This window comes from Argentina anserina, chromosome 7 (genome assembly GCF_933775445.1).
Source record: "Argentina anserina chromosome 7, drPotAnse1.1, whole genome shotgun sequence".
Lineage (NCBI taxonomy): Eukaryota > Viridiplantae > Streptophyta > Magnoliopsida > Rosales > Rosaceae > Argentina > Argentina anserina.
In genome coordinates, this window is record NC_065878.1 from 14,770,152 (window position 1) to 14,793,258 (window position 23,107).

Sequence of the window (23,107 nt, forward strand, 5' to 3'; positions counted from 1 at the left end):
TCTGGTTCCTTCATGGGAAGGAGGTGATGTGTTTTTGATCACCACTTTCGAATCCAGATATCTCTCGATCTGGTTTTCTCTCTGAGAAGCTAGGGCTTTGTGGGAGCTCACTGCGAAACTCGAAGACACTAAGAAGGTTGTGTTATGGAGAATGTAGTGGAATTCGTTTGTATATATAGGAAATAATGAATATATTTTATACTAATGCTTGTAGAATCTAGGGTTTTGAAGTTTATGCATGGTTCATTCTTGGCTGCTTAACCCAAAACTGTGTGGGACTTCCATGATGGATCCTATTTTATAACCAAGTCAACCATTTATATGCAAGGGGCATGCAACATTAGCCGATTGATTGAATAAATAAATTAAAATTGTTAATTTCATTAATGAAGTAATCACTCGATCTTTATGTTAATACTTCTATCTTCTTATCCATGGTACGTGTTGCAACTTACAAATTACAACATGGTACGACCGTACGAGTCCTAGTTTGGTGGTAATCCAAATATGGCAGTGCCCTTATGAGATTTATCATACTTACAATATATATTTACGTGGAAACACACCATATACCATATTCTTATCATCGATCGCGATCCGACATATTTGTATGAATGTATCTAACAAGTAAGGGCCAGAACTGAAATGCTCATGGATATATGGTAGGTTTTATTTACATCAAAACAGTGCCTAGATTGTCTTGTAAAATCATATGTTACATAAGTTTGGAAGATCAATCAAAACTAGTGGCGGTTATATATGGTAATAAGGTAATGTAAGCATGCATGCACTGATGCACCTAATTGGCTAATTTACCATACTGCATGCGCCACGTGACACAATGATAGTTCTTAGGCAAAGCTTGTGTTTTATGTGTGTGGGGCATAGTGGAGGCTGACATGTCAAAAATTTATATAGGACACGTATGAACTCATTAGCCTGTTGGAATTGGAAATTTGAAAAAGTCAAACATATGTACATGACTTGTACGTGTTATGTACGGTATCTATTGATTTATGCATAAAGCTGAGTGAACTACCAAGTTTGAGTAACTCGAGTTAGTAGAGTTTAAGCAATTCTCACATCAAGTTTTACCAATTTTTATAAATTTCTCTTTGGGAATTGGGAGGAGGAAACATCTTGAAGTGTTTCTGGCACATATTAATCTTGAGAAGAAGAAAAAATAGTTGCCAAACTTATCAAACAATAAACTAACTGCCACGCCACGATCACTTATCATTCAGTTATTTTCATCGTCATAAATATTTTCTACCATAGAAATCGAGTTAAAATAATTTGCACTTCTCATTATACAATTCAGATTCTTTTCACTAGCTTTTTAATAATTTTGTAACTCCCATTTTCATTCAATTAACTTGTTAGTATTTTGATTTGGTCCCCACGAGGCTACTATTCAATCAATTGTTATCGGGGTTGCATCGCCCAACCTCTTGGAATGTGGGTTGTTCTTGCTACCACATCAATAGTTAATGCTGGGTCTTAAACCTGGGCATGTATAATCAAGTAAATCAACTGCCATACTAACCTATCTAGTAGCTGGCAGCCAAGATCAGAGCAGTAAGAAAAGGAAGTGTACAACGTATTTTAAAGTAAGAAATCACACCAGCTGTTGCCTGAAGCTTATCCAACTTCAGACTTCGACTATACACCGTAGGAAATATGATTGGGACGCTCGTTTTACAGTACTAGTAGGTTCACAGACAGTATCTGTTATTAGTGCAGTTTGTTTGAGCAATTGAAATAATTCTGTTGTTGATGGACTTGTTTCCCAGCGATGAACGCTAACCAAAGATGACTAGATGAGTACTCTGTCTCGCACAGGGCATAGTGGTTGTGGTCTACTAAATTATGAGTCTTAGATATGCTTCATGAGTGTAAAACTCATACAACTTCATACTATTACATAACTATGCTACATAGGCAATAAGATTACCACTCTTTACTCTTTGGAGACTTTGAAAACTACAGCTCCGAATTCATTGAACTCCAACTGAAGAATTTAACCGATTGATGTGCATTTCCATCCTTGGCATTGACATCTGAAACATCCACAGGCAGCTTCGACCATGCCAGAGACTCCTCCTTTTTCATGATCCTCCTCCCTGTAACCATAGATAAGCTTAGTAGCACACAAGCGGCAGCAACCAGGGGAACCAACACACTAACATGTCCGCTTGACCAACTACTCAAAACCCACTCCGCACAATTCTCACCATCAAGACTCCCAACCGAGTTATTCAACTTCATAATCTCAATCCCATTCAATATGCCATCAACACCATACGCCACACTACCCTTCGACGGCCCTACACTCACACTCAGAGAATCCGAATCACCTCCATCGACCACGAAATCCGCATAAAACGGAGAAGCCAACATATAATCCGCCTCCTTGGACAAATCCAAATCCTCATACGCCAACGCCCCATCCACATAAACATTGAAATACATCAAACCAAGTGACAAAGTAGCAATATCACAGTAATGCAACCTAACCAAATACTTAAACCTCCCAACAGCAGGAAACACCCATGTCATATTCACATTCGCAACCGAACCATTCCCACCCCTTATCAGCCTCGCCGTGTTATACACATTATCCGGCCCAACTTCCCTGCTAGCACCTCCACTCCTATACTTCACCCTCCCACCAAAATACACCCTCTCCGACCCCAAACCCGGCCCGAAAAACTCATCATCAGTACTCCAAGTCCTCCACAGACTATCATTAAACGGCGTCACTTTCCCGCCTCCCACATTCACCCTATGCACAACTTGCAGAGCCTGCTTGCTTAGCCAACCCATCAAATCTCTCAACTCTCCCATCACTCACATACATTGATGTGTCCGCGACAAGGTCCTTGGGCGCAGAGACGACCTCGATCGCATTCACAAACGCAAAGCTCGTTTTTTCAATAGGAACAAATCGTATTACAAGCTTTTCGCTACTCGCCCAAATCAAATACTCACGAACTAAAGGTCCTTCCTTTAAGCCGTTGACTTTCAAAACCACGAAGTCGTTGACCAATACGTGGAATTGGGCAGCGGTGGAATCGAAGTTGCAGGAATTGAAGGGCTGGAAATGGAGGCGTACCGTGTGGGTCCCCGGGTCTTGGATCGGGAAGGAGTACATGGACGGGCGGCGGAAGATTTGGGGGGAGTTGGGGTTGGGGTTGGGGTTAGGGTTTTTGAGGGAGGGGCGGTGGGGGAGTCAGGGACGAAGAGGCGGCCGTCGTGGAGGGTGGAGGGTGTGGCGGAGCCGCAGTCGAGGAGGTGGTTGTCGACGGGGGAGAAGGAGGAGAGGGCAAAGGTGGAGAGAGAGAGAGGAGAGAGAGGAAGAGGGAGAGGTTGGGGGAGTGAGACGCCATGAGGGGAGGGGAGGGGAGACGAAGGTGGAAAGGTCCGAGAGGAACCGGGTTTCGGGTTTTATAGGGTGGGGGAAAGTCCGAGTCCGCGTTAGGAGGGAATTTTGGCGGGACCCACGCGGTGGAGGGGGATTGGCTGGAGGTGTTTTGTGTGGTACAACTGATATCGTCGACTTTATTTTTGATCATCCAATGGCCTGTTCACTTAAACCTCATTATTTAGCCGCTGACATGAAAAGTCCGCGTAGCCCCACAAACTCGATGAGTTTTACTTGGTTTGGTATGTGACAAACTCCGTCAAAATCCAATTTCGTGGATAGAGGGCAGACCTTAATTTAGAGATGTAAAATCCGACTCTACCCGTGAGCCCAGCTAGCAAAAAGTTTCAATAAAATATTATACATACATATTTTATTAATTTTAGAATAAAAATATTGCATTATGAAGCAACTATATGCAGAAAACTTTTTGGGACCGATCGACAATAGCCGATATGATCAGTATATATATTTAGTGATCCTGTAAAAATTTCATCCAATTCGAACCTCGTTTGACCGTCAAAATTTCCGGTAAACCGAAAACAACACTAATATGTTCTAAGGGATGACCCACTACCAAGATGTGAACGCCGAAAACCATTTGCATATCTAAAATCACCTAATTTTTGTCATTGATCGTGCATGGTCGCACTAAATAAACTCATTTGGTGAATCCCCGATCAATGGGGTTTTAATATGTCATAACGCCTCTTTTTTGGTTGACTGTAAGTACGAACAATCAAACCATGTCCAAAACAGACGAATTTTTTACAGGATTACTAAATATATATTCCGATCACATATGCTGGTGTCGATCGACCATATTTTCGAACTGGACTTGTTGATCACCAAAGTGTCCACTAATGCATCATAACATTTTATATTAAGTTTAAAATAAAACTATCGCATTATGAAGCAACTATGTAAGGAAACTTATCGGGATCAATCGACACCAGCCGATGTGATCTAGTGATCCTGTAAAAATGTCATCCAATTCGGACCTCATTTGACTATCGGATTTTCCGGTAAACCAAAATCACCACTAATATGCCATAAGGGATGACCTATTACCAAGATGTGAATGCCGAAAGCTGTTTCCATATTTGAAATCATCTAATTTTTGTCATCAATCGTGAGTGATCGCAACGAGGAAATCCATTTGGCAAATACCCAGTCAATGAGATTTTAATATGTCAAAATGCCTCTTTTTTTATTGACCGTATGTACATACGGTTAAACCATGTCCAAAATGGAAGAAATTTTTACAGGATCTCGAAATTTATATACCGATCACATCAGTTAGTGTCGATCGACCATATTTCGAACTGGAGTTGTCGATCACGAAAGTGTGCACTAATGTATCATAACTTTATATTAGGTTTTGAATAAAACTATCGCATTATGAATCAACTATATGAAAGAAACTTCTTTAGATAGATCAACACCATCCGATGTGATTGGTATATATATTTAGTGATCTTATAAAAATTTCATCCAATTCGGACCTTATTTAACCGTCGGAATTTATGGTAAACCAAAATCACCACTAATATGTCCTAAGGGAGGACTCATTACCAAGATGCGAATGTCGAAAGTTGTTTACATATTTGAAGTAATCTAATTTTTGTCACCGATCGTGCATGGTCACAACGAGGAAACTCATTTGTCAAAACCCCGGTCAATGGGTGTTTTAATATGTCAAAACGCCTTTTTTTTGGTGGACCGTAGGTACGAACGGTCAAACCATGTCCAAAACGGACAAAATTTTTACGGGATTCCTAAATAAATATACCGATCACATCTGCTGGTGTCGATCGACCATATTTCGAACCAGAGTTGTCGATCATTAAAGTGTCTACTAATGTATCATAACCTTTATATGAGGTTTAGAATAAAACTATCGCATTATGAAACAACTATATTAGGAAACTTCTCGGGATCGATCGATACCAGCTGATGTGATCGGTATATATATTTAGTGATCCTGTAAAAATTTCATCAAATTTGGACCTCGTTTGACCGTCAGAATTTCCGGTAAACCAAAAACACCACTAATATGTCTTAAGGAATGACCAATTACCAAAATGTGAATGCTGAAAGCTGTTTACATATTTGAAATCACCTAATCGTTGTCACCGATCGTGTGTGGTCGCAACGAGGAAACTCATTTGGAAATGTCCCGGTCAATGGAGTTTTAATATGTCAAAACGCATCTTTTTTTGTTGACCATATGTACTGACGGTCAAACCATTTTCAAAACAGACGAATTTTTACAGGATCCCTAAATATATATATCGATCACATCTACTGTGTCGATCGATAATATTTCGAAACTAGAATTTATTTGTTACTTTTGTTTGTTAGAATGTTTTTAAATAATTCTTTTATTGTTCTAAACCCTTAAATAAGAGTATTATGTTTTTTTTTTTCAAATACAAGCCCGCAAGGCCCGGCCCGTAAAAGCCCGCAAGGTCTGCTTTAGGTGGGCGAGCTTAGATCTTCTTATTTGTGAAAATAACCGGCCCGGCCGGCCCGTCACTTTTTTATATACACTTAGGCCCGACCCGTTGACGAGCCATATGTTCACTCTATTCTTTTGGTTAAGCTAGGAATACAATTATAAAGATTTCAGATATTTCTTTTTTAGAAAATGAAATTATATATCAGATATTTCTTTTTTAGAAAATGAAATTATATATCACTAAAATAAGATTATAACAAATGAACATTCGGTGGTAGAACTAAATTCTCAACATTTTGTCGAACCAACAATGCTAGTCACATGACTATCGTAAGAAGTAGGAGACATGAGTTAAGTAGGCTTAATCTCGAACTAATCAAAAATTAATTCTAGAAGTTATCGATAACATACTCGCCGCCAATCTTAAGAACATAACTGCTCTAGTAACATTAAATACCAAAACCTCAGACATATTTGCAGAGAAAACCTCCCCATTAGATTGACACAAAAAAATCGACTTTTAGATAATCCCTATAAATGTCATGCACTATAAACATGTACACCCAACGACACAACTAAACTTTACCTACCGACATCAAACCCTCGCTTAAAGAGGAGGGACGAAAAAACCACTAAATAAAACTAAAAAACAAAACAAAAACAGACCTAAGTCAAAAGACTCAAGCCGACTCAGACACCGATCCCAAGCTCATTGAGCCATGCCCACCTCATTGGATCTCCACAAACCAGTCAGCCAAAATTGCACCCAACCTGCCGCCACCTTCTAACCTGCAGGCAGACTCTCCCTTGCCTATACTAGTCGCCGCCAGTATCCACTGTCCATGTCTACGGCGTCAGTGCACCTGCCAACCAAACAAGATCCAACCCAACAAGGAGGCAATTGAGATATCTTAATAATTAGATGCAACTCATGCAAGCTTAGTTTATTTGGGTTGGAGTCTTTTCGTGTTTTGTGTTAATTGGATTTAGATTTATATTGACACTGTATAAAATTCACATTCACATTCACATTCGTGATAATGAAAATGTTTTGTTAATAGAGGAATTAATATTTTACGGTCGTTACTTACGCTGAACATTTTTTTTTTTGGTAATATGAACATGTTTGATATTGTTACACTAAATTAAGTTGAACACTTGAAAACTTCCAACAACGTGTCTTTCCCATTCTGATAATCAAGATGTAATTTACATTCTGATTTAGCTCAACGAATACACAACTACAACACAATGAAAATGATGAATACACACCGTGGCTAAAATGTTATTACACAAAGAGGGGAATCCCTCAGGCTTGAAATCAAGTAGGAAAGTAACTTGGACATAAAATTAATAATTAATTAATTAACATTCCTGATTCTCAACTTTCCATATTTATAACTAAACTATATTTTATGTTGTCTATAAATTGTTCGACAACGTGCGTACGTCAAGCAACCGCTACCAGCTAGCTAGGGTACGTGAAATACTGAAACAAGCATAAACCCAGAGCAGAATATAAATAGGCTACGAACGAGATGCTAGATATCTCTGAAGTTTGAACAGCCTGAACTAAGGAAATAGAATCTGATCTGCAGTAGTTAATTAGCTGCAGCGGAATGTGTGGACGGTGTGGGAAATGTGAAGGAAAGTAGTAAATTCAGTACAGCACGTACAGTAAAGTTTGGCACTCCCGGCGGCCATGTACATGCAGGACTCCAGTCAAAGATTGAAACCGATGATAGGATTAATGCATTATCCACGTACAGTTATAGCTACTTATCTATTTAATCAGCTAGCTGCAGGCCACAGTCGTATGTTTATTCTACCATACCTTTCTTGGCTTTCTATACCTTGTAGGCGTCTAATGAATTATTACTCACAAATTGAAAAACCGTGCTTGTTGCTGTATATATATGACCATTAAAATAGTTATATTAAACATTCATATATATATATATATATATATGACTATTCTAACCATGGATATCTCTTTTTTTGTTTTAAAAAATAATAGCTCATTCACAAATTTTTCGATTACATTTTCACATCTCTATCATTTAACTCTTAGAGTCTAATGTGTAGATTAACTCTGTAAAATTTCAGCCAAAATAGTGATCGCTAATGTATCAAACTTGGGGAAAGCAATGAACGTACCAAATCTGTCAAACCTCAACCGTTCATGTTTATAAGTTTAATTTCCAGTTTTGAATGTCTTACATACCTCCAATTTGACTGGAATTTTACAGAGATGATCTACACATTAGACTCTAAAAATTGAACATTAGAGATGTGAAAAATGTAATCGAAAAGTTAATGAATTAGCTATCCATTTTTTAAACCAAAAAATGGGATCTCTCACTAGAATGGCTATATTCTTATATATATATATATATATATATATATATATATATAAGAATACTGGTCCATTATATTGGTGGCAATTATAATGTATGAATCGAATTGAACTCCCTCTCTTCGATGTAACACATATGACTGAACTCAAAGATTTATCACCAGTCAGCCAAATACAAGTATTGATAATGAACTGTATTTTCATTGAATTTGAGTTTCGCTACTTCTTATATGTTAGCTAGTTTCCTGTATACTCTAGTTAATTGTGAGTAAGGATACCTACATATATAGTACATATTGACGAGCAGCATATATATCGAATTGGTTTCTCAACTTAACTGATCACGGTTGCTGAATTCTAATAGTCTAATTCTGTCCCCAACGTACATCATATCTGAACTACGTACGAAGTGCACACAGTCTGCACTTCTTCAGTTTAGAAACCACAAGCAAGATATATAGGATCTAGTCGAGACTCTCGAGCTGATCTTCTATTGATCGAAGCTCAATCAAATTGCAATATATATGTTGCAAGTCTTCGGGTCAATGTACACACCATGTCTCCATTAGTATCCGCTGATTTTGTTAGCAAGCAACAATATTGTATATTTGTATAATTGTATTTGATGATTTTGTCTGCTGAATCCGTGAATCGTATGAGCAGCCGATCAACTTCCACGTACTCTGAATTATATTCGAAGCAGCTTGCTGTTAAAGTACCAGCTAGTACGTAACCATATGTAATTCCTGACTACATAACTGTGATTAAATTGAGTTGTTTTTTACTTCACCCAGTGTGATTATTGAGATATATCTCCACAACTTGAGAAAAAAACTCAAAATGATGCCTGAAATATAGTGAAAGGTATTTTTTAGTACTTACGAATTTTTGTTACCCGAAATGGTACTTAAACTATTGCACTGTTACTCAATATGGTACATCCGTTAGTTTCTCCGTTAAGTTGATGATGTGACATGTATTTAGAGTTTTTTTTTACCAAATATAGTAAAATCTCGTTAAATAATACTCGATTAAATAACAACCTCGCTAAAATAAAACTTTTTTCTGATCTCAACTTAGAGCCAACGTGTTAAATTAATAATTCACTAAATTTATAAGATAATAGAAGTTCGAAAATTTATTTAACTAGACCCCATAAAATATATAAATTATTAGTGTCATAATTTATATAATATATTTTAAATTTATGAGGATTTCATTAAAAAATTTAATTAGCATAATCATCATCAAACAATATAATATTTTGAACAATGTTATACATAAAAATAGTATATTTGATAGGGTATACGTAATAAATTAAAAAATATAAGTAAAAACATTTTTCTTCGACAAAATGAAACATAATATTTATTATATCTTGATAAATTAATAAGTTATAAATAAATTAATAAATTATTAATTTATTGATATATTAATATATCGCTAAATTAATAAATTATATCAATTCCGAGACTATTAATTTATAGAGGTTTTACTGTAAGTAATAGGAAAAATAATAATTTTAAAATTAATTTTTTTATTATTGCTAAACAAATATATATACTAAAACTTGTGTTATGTTTTGTGATACAAGAGTTGATTTTCCTCTTAAAATTACAAATTTCATAAAAGATATTGTAAATACATTTGTAAATAATAAAGGTATGATTTATCAAGTCCAACAAATTTTCAGTCAGTTTAGTGAATTTGTGAGAATTTTGAAGAAAAAGAGATGGGAAATAAAAAAAATTGTGTATAGATCATTTTGTCCTTCTAAATACATGTCACATTATCAATTTAACGGAGAAACTAACAGATGTACCATATTGAGTAACAGTGCAATATGTCAGGTATCATTTCGGGTAACAAAAATTCATAAGTACCAAAAAATACCTTTCACGATACTTCAGTATCATTTTGGGTATTTTCCCCCACAACTTTTAGGATTTCCGAATATATTAGTACATGTTTTACTGTTTTATGCTCTTGTCCCAACTCGATTTATGGATAGCGATGTCTTATGACTCTTATCCATTAAATTTACGGAACAGTATTTGTGTCCTACCTATAATTACCACTGTTAAAAAAACGAAGATACTGGTATCAGATGCCTTGCCACATCATAACTAACTACATCACAGCCGTCCATTTTCCACAGCTCAGATAGGGTACACTCTTCATAACAGTTTTCATGTTGCAGTGGGCCAAACGTGTGTTTGCCACTTGCTCTAACGGCGTGCAGCCAACAACTTTTACCCCTCCTTAATTTCACGCGCCACCTCTTAATCATCTTCAACCCGTCAACCTCATTGTTACTTTTTAAGTTTGGGGAGTTTTAACCAGCCGTTTGTGAAATTCCTCATTGTACTATAGAGGTAACCTAGCTCAGTTATTTCTGTAGCGTCGTCATTGACTTAATATTCATTCTCATAGCATTCTCCCTCTCCCATCCCGTATAATAATTTTCGACTAAAGTTACCTATAATAATTGTCATGCTGATTGAGAATATATAGCTCGTTTGGGGTGGATTTATTTGAACTTTGATCCTAAAATATCAAACTAAGAGCATGACAAGACTAACTGATATGCAGTTAACAAATGCGACTAATCGATTTTACCTTGTTAATTTGATATTTAAATCATGGATGGATGATCGATACTTAATTATTTGTTATTAACTATGATAAAACATAATAGAGAATTGGTGTTTTATGTAACTGAAATGACTGAACTAACCTTAACTCGTTCGTCACTATATCCCCACTTCGTTTTTTTTTTTGATCTGGGGGCGTGCGCACATTAAATACCATTATATGGTTTGGAAAACTTTCATCTGAGGCAACTATCTCTCCGGGGACACCAAACCTCCACGTGAATACGCCGATATTGCGAGGCGAAAATCGTCCCAAAAAAATAACACAATCGAAAACCATATACGAAGGGCCGAGAAAGCAACAGAAATGTAAACACCAAAAAAAAAGAAACCCTCTGAAATATATATCTATCGAGTTCTGCGAGATCTGCAAACCCAACCTCGCTCCTCTCTCTCACCCTCTCCTTTCCCAGACAGCAAAAACCCACGACAAACTCCGTCAGAAAACCCCCCACAAAACCCAGAATCCCACCACTTCATTTCTTGCCGATAACTTCCAAACCCAATCTCACTCAATCGATTCTATTGAAAGAAAGATTGTTCGAAGCTAGACATGGTCAGGATCCGCAAGAACTTGAAGGTATCGCCGCTCCAGTTCTTCCCCAACGTAGCTCCTGAGGACCTCCAGACCCATATCTGCAAGCTGAACCAGTCCCCATGGGATTCGAGCTCGTGCCCTCTCGACCTCGACTCGTCGTCGTCGCCGCTCCAGGTCAGTCTCCCTCTATCTTCTTTTCTTTTTTAATTTCTCCACAGATCTGCGGAGGACCAGCTCGCCGCAGCTCTCTATTCTTGAATTTATATTGCTCCGTCTGCATTTCCGCCACTAGGGTTTTTCTGTCTCTATTTGCTTTCATTTCTGTCGACATTAGGGTTCGTCGTAAACCCTAATAATTTTAGGGGTTCGGTCGAGTGTTCAGCTCCCGGTGATGAATTAGGTTAATGGGTTTGCCTCATTTCTGAAGCTGCTTTTGCTGGGTCTTCTGTTTTCTTTTTTTGGTTGTAGTTCGAAGCTGGGGAGGGTTTTATCAGAAATGGGAGCTTGGGGGATTCTATTGCAGCTGTCGAGAGGTAACCCAGCTTCTTTATTCTTCGATTCGAATTTCCTTCTCTAATTTCACTGTTGTAGCCTAAGTATTAGGGTTTTCGGTTTCTGTCGTTGTTTTTATGGTATCGTGTACTATATTTCAAAATTATCGCGGTCGACTGGGGTCTGTGGCTTGAAACGTTGTGGTTAATATAAAACGCAGCGTTGCGTCACCGATGGATATCGACAAGCCAGAGATGGCGCCCGGCGATGATAAAGTAATTGTGAGGTGTCAAAAGAACGACGGGAGGAGCTGGCAATGCAAGAAGGAAGCGAAAGAAGGCTTCTTATTTTGCGATCATCATATCCGAAGGTCGTCTTATAACAACAACGTTAGTAGCAATGGAAATATTCTTCCCTCCAACTTTGTCAGTTCGAAAAAGGACTCAGCTGCTCCGGCTAAGACTCTAGACGGGACCCGCCGTACCCGGCCCAAGGCGGCGAAGAAGGGGCCTAACCCCGCGAACCCATATGAGTTCTACTATTATTCGGGGTTCGGACCCAAGTGGGGCAGAAAGAGAGGCAAGAAAGGCAAGGCCGAGGAGGAGGACGACGAGAACTATGAGGAGGGGACTAATAATATTGCTGAGGCAGCAGCTGAAAATGTAGCAGCTTCTGCTAGTTCTAGTAGTGGTAACACCGATCCCCAACCTTCTTCACCTCACAACGTTGGTAATGGGGATCAATTGGACTACATGGAAGACGACTTCGACGATGAGGATGGGAGCGACGAAGAAGGCGGCCCGAGGAGGATGAGGAGGCCGGTGAAGGCTCGATCCTTAATGTCCATAATCAATGTAAAAGCTCAGGAATAACGATGTGCCACAAGTGTTGAAGTTTTTTTTTTTAAATTTTATTTTGGTTGTTAGGGTTAACAATCGGGTAAAATTTTGTTGTACACAGGGTCGTGTTCTGTGGAGGGTGAGGATAGTGCCTCCCTTACTATTCACGACACAGACTTAGAGAAAGGTGTGAGTGTGAGTCGGCTAGGTAGTGTTTGTGTTAATGGTTCAAGTTTAATTTAATGCAAGGGTGATGTTGTAATTTCTTGCTTCAGAGTTCAGAACTTCAGATAGGTTCGGAGATGCTTTTCAAAATCCTTGGATTTCTATTTACCCTTTCGAAAATGTCTCCATGCAAAGAGAATTTGTAGGGCCCATACGTGTGCACCACGTGGCGTGAGATAAAGAGCGGTCCATTCAATTAATAGCTCCTTCCGGTCTTGCGTCATGTTATTCAAATTTCTATTGATATGTTTGTCTGCCAAAAAAAAAATTCTACTGATATGTAGGGACTTAAAAATGAGGAAAATTATATGGATAATGTTTTGTTATAGGGTAATGTTTTATTGTTCGTTAGGAATATTGCTAAGCTTCGTTTGGCGGCGCTTATACGCTTCTTGGCTTTTATAATCAACCTTGGCAAGTCTCATAAAAAAAAGGTTTTTAAGAGGAAAACATAAGTATACGCCATGTTGGAAATTGTTAGCTATGTCTAAATTTCAGATAGTTCAAGTTACTCACTCTTTAGAATGTGCTGCAAAATTGTAACATGGTACGTTTGGAAGATTGTTATACCACTTAATCCACTTATAGTGTAGTTATGACTAAATACGTGTACTATTACGTACATGATAGCCGAACACGTTGCCTTGTATATAACACGACTTTATATAATTTTAAGAATAGAAGAAAGTACATACAATAATGCTTATTATCACAACCCCTAAGAGGCGCCTGCATTGCCATGTAAACGCATCTATTTTATCCGTGACTCGTAAAAATTTCGTGAGGAAGTGTTAAATTCATTATCCTATACATGCATGTGAGCCTTTTAGGTTAGAGATCAAAATCAATCTTTCCCAGGTCACGGATGGCTCTCCTAATTCCAAGTACAGTTCTTGGTTAATTAGTCAGGCTGAATCCGATATCAAACACTCCTCATCAATCATGATCGAGAAGATTTTGGTTTAGTACGATTTCATTTTTCTTTCTTTTAAATTAGTATGTACAGTATGTATCTATTTCGATCAAAACCCCAAATTATGTCAGTACCGAGGATTTCTTGATCGACATTACCCTACACCTGTGAATGCATTCTCTTTATTTATTTATTTATGCTCTATATATAGCCTAACACGTACATTTGTGCATAATTGGTTTATGGTAACAAAAAATTATCTTCATCAAAATGATAAAATAAAAGTGAGAATAGGCCGTGTTAATCGCTAGCTAGGTTTTGCCTGTCAAGGCAAATTACGACACTTCAACCACTTCATCTTCATCGCATAATCCTACTTCGATGACCATGGTGCCTTTCTTCTTTCTATTTGGTCGGAACACCCTGCAGCAATTTCTCCTTGGCGACTGTCAAATTACAAGCAAATACTCTGTTAGCGATAGTGCATACGTACGTGTGTCACCTTGCATAATACACACTCACACCTATGAATTCACATATAAATCCCAGTGGAGATGAAGAAAAACTCGCATATAATTTAGTCGATAACTTGTGCTAGTATTTCTCTTTCAAAATTCAAATTCATACCTTGTCCCATAGATGCGGGTCGGGGGATTTGTGAACAAGCACTTTGTGAATCCTAGAGGGATTTGCCATCTTCCAATTGCATTCGGGCATTTTCGTTTGATGTTGAACATACTCGGTCGTTGTTTGATTTGTTCTCCTATTGTAGATAGCTTTAGACAAATAATACACAACTGGTTCTTGACATGCATCCCTATTGACCGGGGCTGTGTTGAACGGGTAGGCAGCATGATCAGCTTTCTTGTACCAATTGACGAAGGTCCTGGTTGGAAGTTCCATTTCTCGAGCTGAGGAAATACCTCGAGATATTTGAACTGCATAGCCCCAGGAAACTGATACGGTCCAGGACCGGTTGATGTCGTAACAGATGGATTGTTGCGCAAGCCCTGCAGAGTCTAGCTTCATCGGAAGCTCGAGCCGTTGCAGGGCATGGATCCGGTCCGTGTTTGGGAAGATGGGTTCAACCACATCTAGGTGGTGTAGTGACACTAGGGGTGCGACTGGATGAGCTGCTAGGAGGCCGAACAGACTCCCATATACATCAAACTGATTAATCCACAAGTGAAGAGGAAAAAGAATGTTATGGACAATGGAATCGTAAACATGTGCCTACACATATTAGTAGGCATGTTGTGGACATCGGGATCATATTCATGTGCCTAACAGCATCAAGCTTTTACATAATTATAAGCACTATGTGTCCCAATATTATCAGGGAACGATCGAGTGTCCCCTATTGTCAATATATATGGTGACTCCATTTCAGGGATTTCACTATATGGTCAATTCATGTGATTCATTTTCCCACACATTGCGCTGGGTTTCATGAGAAACTTGACCCAAAAAAAATGATGAAATGATGAAATAATCCAATTACTGAGTGTATAATCAATTGGAATCGAATTGTGGTCTTAAAATAGTTCCGAAGGCTTTGGTCAAGGAGTCGTTGTGTTCGTTGGAATTATAGAAAGACAGCACAAAAGAAATTGTACATAGTCAATCATACATAATTGGACGGTGGTAATCAAGCATACTAGGTGAGCAGCACCACCACAAAAGTCCAACTAATTCTATTAGAAAACGTGTATGGGTTTAGAGTCATCATTTTACTTGGTATTTTAATGGGATAATAAGTAATTAAGTACTGAGATACTTGTTATATTCTAGATGTGGGTAATGATCCACTCATAGACGATCGATCTCTCTTTCTTAGATGAAATGCAACTATTAGCAACGAATAATAACCGGAATTATACACGAAGAATTTCAGGCTACAATTTTTTTGCTTTTAATTTTGGTAAATTTAAAGATATCGACATGAAACCAAAAAAAAAGAAAAGGATTTAGGGTGAGAGAGAAACATAAGAAGCTAACTACTCTCCTCAATTACGAAATGCACTGTATTTTCCAAAAGCTTGTACTGAACAAGAACAGTGATTTTTACTAAAGCGGATCAAGATGGTGGTACATGAAGAGTTTTGGAGACTAACCTGGTGAAACCCTTTTTCTCGGGTGAGAGGGACACCAATCTCAGCCATACACGCCTGAAGCCGATCATCGGAGCCGTACAGACCAGGATACCTCTGAATACACCTATCCTGCATTTTCTCTAGTGCCTTAGCAAGAGGGTAACTTATAGCAATGCCACCTCCACCATAAGCCATATTATACGAAAACTTTAGGTTCTGCAAGTGACTCTCCGACGATCCTCCGATATAGTAAAACTGGTTGTGATCGTACTTCTGCAAAACCCTCACCAGATTCTCTGCCACAAAAACGGTGTCGTCGTCCCCCAGCACAAACCACCTCACATTCTTCATTTCTAGTCTGAAACTCTCGGAAATAATCCGGGAGATTCTAATAGCTAGGTGGTGCCCTTTTTTGTTTGTGTATTTGAAGCCGGTAGTATCACCAGAGATTTTCAACGGCGGTAAAAGGTTATGATCGGATTCAGGGTCTGTTTTTACTGGTTGGTCTAGCCAAACGTGGCCTCTCATTCGGTCCGGTCTCCACCAGAGTTTGATGTAGTTCTTTCTGTGAGGCCATAGTTTGGCAGAGGCAGCAATGCCAAAAACGATGTGGGAGACGTTTGTTTTGGGTTCTTGAGTTGGTGTGGGATCAGATTGGGGTATGGAAGGGTGGGATTGGAAATGGGGAAGTTGAGATTGTTGGGTACATAGATATGGGTGGAGATATTTCAGAGAGTATGAGATGTAGCTGAAAGAGATCAAGAGGAGGAAGCATAATTTTACCTTTGTGGAGGTCCATGTTGAGTAGAGGTTTTCTGAGTCTTTTGGGTTGTCTTTCATGGAGTTTTGTCTGGTTGCCAAGATAAGAGTGCAGAGAACTGAAAGAGAGGTCGAGTTGTTTTGAGACTTCAAAAGGTTTTGCTGAGAAAGTTCGCTTATGATTTGGCCACTTAACTTCCGGCGCTTTCTAATATATAATTATATACTAAGTTAATTGCTAATTTGATAGCTGGCTTCTATGTTTTTATGGAATGAATAATATCAATTTTGGTTTGTGACGCTGATGTTACTTTGAGGAGATATTTTCAGTGTTGGGATCTCATTAGTGAAATACTTAAATTTGGATAAATTTTTTCCATCTAGATCAACTCAACTTGAACGGGGAGATGATCTGAGGTCAAAGGGAATGGTGAGTGAGGAGTTGAGGATAAAGTTAAATAATGAAGAGTGTCATTTTATATCGACAAAGATACTTAAATGATAAACATAAATGTCGAGTTAGAGATCATTGGGGAACACATGAATTTTAATATATTGGAACAAAAATTGAAATTAAGCAGAATGCTGAAATTGAAGCGCTAATATAGAGATGTCATCTTTTTGAGGTGAAAGAGGTCAGAAATAGAGATGTCATCGACATCATATAAAGTTGATATGTGCTAATGTGCATCAATTAAAACTAGTTAAGCTGTTGTGTACGAGAAGTAGATAACAAAGAATTTTAAAGATGTTTTGTACATCCTAAAGCTATAATTGTTTTATTCGATAGTAATCCTAAAGCTAGAGTTTGATCAAATTCAATAAATCATGCCAAATCAATCGAAGTGGAATTTAAAATTAAATTGTGCAAACCATGCTAATAATAGAAGATAAACCAATTAACAAAAATTAAATTACTTTCAAGCTATTCCACCGGATGCAACTGTGAAGGTACACCACTTGGAAAGAAAAAGAAAAAAAGACAAGGTCAATTGTTGAGTTGGAGGGCAATGACACCCACTATCACCTTTCCGATGTCACTCTTATGAAGATATGATTAATTTATTGACAAATAGTCGTGTATTACTGTATTAGGAAGATTCTTAATTTCCTCGCATCGGATTTCAAAACCAAATTATATATGTAATTCTAGGCAACGTCTGCTAAGAGCCTCCTCTCTCAGAGTCCAAATCAACTTTTGCATACATGTTGATCGGGGATAGGTTGAGCCGACTTGGTCTCACTTAACTGTGTTAAAGGTCAGACGTTAGAAAAAATAAAAAGCCGCATATGCCATGCATGTGACTTGATGAAATGAAATGGTTTTTTTTTTTGGAAATGAAATGAAATGGTTGGTTGGGTAACTTTGCTCTATTTACCACATGTGAGAATAATGGCGCTGAGAAACCAATTTTATCACTGTAGCAGGAGTCGTTGACTCGTTGTATTTGAAGAACACAATGAGGTTGAGAAAGCCGAGGAATCAGAGATACCCATGAGTAGAAAATCACTATGGGATCAAAAATTTATTACTTGTGAAAATTGATCTCACCGTAATCTCATTTTTGTCCAAATTTTGTCCATTTTCCCGACCCACCCAACGCCACACCCTTATTTCTTCCCCATTTCTTCGTTTCCAGGACAGGGCGGGCTCCACAATTTTGCATCTCTAATTAACATGGCTATCATAATCATGTCTCCATCTACTCCTCTTTAACCCCAATTCATAGACCAAAATTTTTCCATCTCCGAATCTCCATCCATGAATCACTCACTGAAACCCACATCCTCAATCTGTCATGTACCTTTTCGTAATCATCGGATTTACCGCCACTCTCTCTCAGCCCCGCCGCCACTCACCGCCGAGGTGGAGAAGGTAGTGTTCTATCCATCCACAATAAAAAAAGATCAAAAATTCTGGATGAAAACATAATGCATGTACGGTGTACCTAAGTTGGAGATGAAGGCATAATACGTGTGAACACATAACACGTGACCTATGCGTGTTTTTATTGACATTTACAAAAAGTTTTACAAAAAATTTCACCAAGGCTAACACACAGACGTTGTTTGTCGAAAGATGTTAGGCTCTCGGAGAGTGGGTTCTTACCAGAACATGTCGTAATCCTAGTGGTACTCCTTACATATTATATTTCAACACGTAGATTTATTACACTAAAATTATAATTTAACATATTTTTATTATTTGTGAAATGATTTTATGGGTATTGATGATTTTAAACTAGAATTTCGGGTTTATACTTTAGAATTTAGGGTTTTAGAAAGAAACCTAAAATAATCTTTGACAAAATAACTGAAATATAATTTTTCTGATTAAATTTTACATGTCAAATTGTGATTGGAATGTTAAATCACTAGACATTAACACGTGAGGTATGGTATCATTGAAAAATTTCTCTCACCGGAGTGAGCCGACTATTGACATGCCAATAAACGTGATGATTATACTAGTGATGTGTCAATAATAAGTGACTGTGTTAAAGAGGGTCCACACAGATTCCACCCTTTTTAAGCACATCTATCCACCGCCGGGATCCAATTAAGACTTGGTCTCCAAATTGAAACCCAACCCAGCTGGGAGAAGTCATAGAAAGCCCTGTCTTCTTCCCCAAGCAAAGTAATCAACCTCCCCATATGTTAAGCAGCTGTTGGATACATATCCACATCTTAACAATGTGATTGCTCCAGTTGGATATACTTTGGCAGGTACTGTATTCGCTTGGCTAGTGATGCCTAGGCTTTTCAAGAGGTTTCACAAGTATGCAAATCAAGGTCGTAATGTCGTACTAGCTCAAAGCGCATTAGAGGAGCATGTTCCATATGAGAAAAGTTTTTGGGGTGCTTTGGAGGATCCAGTTCGATACCTTGTTACGTTTATGGCATTTTCACAAATGTTAGTGGTGTTAAGTTCTCATATTTTGATTCACCTATATGCGTTCTTTTATATCACACTGCATTAAACCAACTAAGAACTTTGATTTATAGTGGCTCAGTGGTTGCACCAACTACTATTGCTGTTCAATATCTTGCACCAGCTTGGAGAGGTGCAGGTATCCTATCATTTGTTTGGTTTCTATATCGGTGGAAGACAAATGTGATTATTGCAGTAGGATAATGGCTAGGAGGATTTGAAAGGCATTATGGCATTAAGGCAAGAAAATGCCCTTACTATAGATAGGCTAAGGGGCCTTTACTAATATTATAATGGCGCTTCTTTTTGAAAGTCAAGTTTCGCGCTTGTTGTTTAAAAGAGGCCCTTACTTTTTTTGGCTCCTTCCCGGCCCGGAAGTTCGCTTCTGGCGAATAGCTTCTACCTGCTAGCGCTTGGAATGGGAAGCAAGCTACATGTCACATCCCGCCAAACTTAGTCAAATTTTACTTTGAGCATTCTAGACGGATCCAGAATATGGCGGAATCCTTTGGAAGATCATAGAAGATTTTAGAAGGCGTTGGAAGTCTCAAAAAACCTTGGGACATCTTCGGATTTCTCTAGAAACCATAGAGAGGCTAAGAGACCGGAATTCTCTAGAACACTCAAGGATCATCTTAGATGTGTGTAGACTTGTATAGAGTTCTCTAGAATTCTCTAGAATTCTCTACATTGTACATAGTCCTAGAATTTTCTAGAACTAGTAAAGTAAGAGAAGTCCTATAAATAGCAAGACACCCATCTCATTTCATCCATCAAGTAAGCAAGCAATCAAGCAATCAAGCAAGGAGCATACTTGTAAGCTTTATTTATTTGTTCAATATAAGTTCTCTTCGAGATATTCTTTTTGCCTTTCAATTGTTATAGTAGGGCGTTTGCGAGATTAAGACTGACTTAGTATAAAAGAGTTGCTAAGACCGCATGAGTTGCATAGCGAAGAAGTAAGCTCGTGACAGTTGAAACTGATGTCACGTCCCGTTTTCGGGAGTGTCAATCGTGGGCGTTGCTTGTTATAAGAACATCAGGCACAAGTGAGATCTGTTCTAAGATTAAAAGTGTGGGTGATATATGGCTGCTCCTTCCGAGGGGTTCAGGCAGGCCGACCCAGTTTAATTCGGAGAGCTTGTCGCTAATTGGGGACTTAACGTCAAAGAAAGGAGTTGGTCGCCCTACACACAGGTTAGGGTCTGGAGCCGATCCCCTGATGAGTCTAAGACAGGGCGAAACCAATGTATTGCCCCGTTGGATAAAGCTGGCTCCATGGGGATGGAGCGCCGCATGGACCAAGTGTGGCAGCCGAATGGCTAGGTCCGTGACATACAACTACCTTCAATGAATGAATGAAAAGAAAGGGTTCGAGGTCGTGTATTAGCAACACAAAGTTTGCCCAATAGTTTTGACCGGGAGAAGTTGTTAGCTCTGGACAAAATTTCATCTGTTGGTCTTTTATGGTTGGGGTAATGGCCTTAGCGGAGGCATGTGGGGTGGCTGTGCAATCTCTTATGACTGTTGGAGGCGTAGGAGGTAAGGATGGCATATATATTCTACCTCTTTTTATTCATGACACTTGGAAGTGTTTGCAAATTGACGTCTGAATTTGTTTTCATTTACTGCATATTTTGGTACAGTATGTAAATATTGTTATTGGTTTCTTTCATTCCAACTCGGCCTTCTGATTAAGTTACACTTAAACTTCCTTTGTTGGTTGGGTTTCTTGGGATTCATTCTTTATTCCGTGAATTCTACCAACCCAAATCCAGAACCCGACCTTAATAAGATCTGACATTTTCTGCTCTGCATATATTATGCAGGAGTTGCCACTGCTTTTGCTGCCAGAGATGTCCTTGGAAATGTCCTGAATGGTTTATCTATACAATTTACAAAACCTTTTTCACTAGGTGATACAATAAAGCTATGTTGTGCTGCATTCATCCAATCTGTTTGTTGGTACAATTTGGTTTATCCCATTCATTCTATTTGATTAGCAAAATGTATTATAAGCATGGATTTCTTGTGTTTTTGGTAAGAGAGTGAGCCGTGAGTGATATACTTTGATTGCAGTACCACAGAGAGATAACAGAAACATTAGGGTTATACTGTATCTCGAATATTTAAAGTAAGGCTCCACAGTTCAAGTTCTTTATTTGTTGATTGTTCTGCGATGATTCTTATAGATCAATCTAAGTATCGTGCATATTACAGGAAGCCCTTATAAATGATGTTGTACAATGATCTCAACCTAAGACTGAATAGATTTACTCTTATTTCATAATGATCAGCCGTTCATGAATTGAAGATCACATAATATGAAATTATTATTTAAGCATTATCATTTTCTTATCTATAGTAGGATCTGATAATTGTTGGGCATACAATATCTTTCCTAGCATAATGAGCAAACCGGAAATTTGTCATATATCAAAATCTATTTGCTGGTTATCGTACTTATTTTCTTCATTATGTTAAAAGTTTTGCATATTGTGCAGGCTGGATCAATAGAAGGTCAAGTGGTGGATATGGGACTTACAACCACTTCATTACTGAATGCCGAGAAGTTCTCGGTGATAGTTCCCAATTCACTATTTTCTAGTCAGGTGAGTACTTTTCCACAATTTTATTTTGTTCCCTCTGGCTTCTGATACTCATTGTGTGCATAAGCAACAGTTGCAAATTTGCTTAATATACTCAAAAACCATCAACCATGCTTAAGTCACCCAAGTATGTAGGACCTGGGCATGACTTGACTTGTTTGTTTTAGCTTCTTGATACTTTGTACTTTCTAGTGTTTTCCTATTATATATTTACTCATGCTTTCTGTATGCTGTATATTATGTTTTCTAGATTGTTTTAGCTTTAAGCATCCTTAATAATGTTTTTCTGTGATATGTTTAAGCAATCTTGATACTTTTTTGTAGGTGATTGTAAACAAGTCACGAGCTCAATGGCGTGGTATGGTCACCAGAATTCCCCTGCAAATTAATGATGAGTTGGATAAGGTTCCCCAGATATCAATTGATATAAAGAACATGTTGAGATCACACCCGAAGGTTTTCCTGGGGAAGGAGGTGCCTTATTGTTTCCTGTCTCGTTTAGAGAGTTCATTTGGAGAATTGACTCTTGGCTGTAACCTCAAGCATATGGTAAACCCTGCGTCCCTTTTTTTTGCAGTAATCTTGTTATAGCTATTGCATCAATGTTACTGATCATTTTATAATTCCAGAGCAAGGATGAATTGTACTCTACAGAAGAAGATATTCTTTTGCGGGCTGTCAAGATAATCAAGGGACATGGTGCCAAGTTAGGCAGCACATACAATGATACCACCACTCCATAGTAGCTTAAGTTAAGAGTTGGAACTCGTGCTTTGGTTTCTCTGAAGATATATTTTCTTGACTGCTAACCG

General features: G+C 38.2%; 4 protein-coding genes across 4 annotated transcripts; 2 read left to right on the forward strand and 2 right to left on the reverse strand.

The window, feature by feature from the left end:
• Positions 1-1,571: 1,571 nt before the first annotated feature.
• LOC126803640 (probable receptor-like protein kinase At5g24010) lies at positions 1,572-3,438 on the reverse strand (the record flags this gene model as incomplete). The annotated part of the gene is given in 3 exon segments (XM_050531412.1): positions 1,572-2,817; positions 2,819-3,202; positions 3,205-3,438. Coding segments are annotated over 3 exon segments (1,452 nt in total), but the record flags the coding sequence as incomplete, so codon positions are not given.
• A 7,814-nt stretch (positions 3,439-11,252) lies between these two features.
• On the forward strand, positions 11,253-12,995 carry LOC126803968 (uncharacterized). The gene is made up of 3 exons (XM_050531709.1): positions 11,253-11,607; positions 11,902-11,966; positions 12,146-12,995. The coding sequence occupies exons 1-3, from the start codon at positions 11,449-11,451 to the stop codon at positions 12,795-12,797; spliced, it is 876 nt and encodes a 291-aa protein (XP_050387666.1). The 5' UTR covers positions 11,253-11,448; the 3' UTR covers positions 12,798-12,995.
• A 1,069-nt stretch (positions 12,996-14,064) lies between these two features.
• LOC126803941 (uncharacterized) lies at positions 14,065-16,919 on the reverse strand. The gene is made up of 3 exons (XM_050531678.1): positions 16,017-16,919; positions 14,530-15,072; positions 14,065-14,348 (listed from the first exon to the last, which is right to left on the reverse strand). The coding sequence occupies exons 1-3, from the start codon at positions 16,833-16,835 to the stop codon at positions 14,238-14,240; spliced, it is 1,473 nt and encodes a 490-aa protein (XP_050387635.1). The 5' UTR covers positions 16,836-16,919; the 3' UTR covers positions 14,065-14,237.
• Positions 16,920-18,975: 2,056 nt separating this feature from the next.
• LOC126803641 (mechanosensitive ion channel protein 1, mitochondrial) lies at positions 18,976-23,107 on the forward strand. The gene is given in 9 exon segments (XM_050531413.1): positions 18,976-18,979; positions 19,350-19,668; positions 19,761-19,876; positions 21,065-21,145; positions 21,148-21,228; positions 21,516-21,620; positions 22,174-22,298; positions 22,620-22,844; positions 22,925-23,107. Coding segments are annotated over 9 exon segments (1,170 nt in total). The 3' UTR covers positions 23,039-23,107.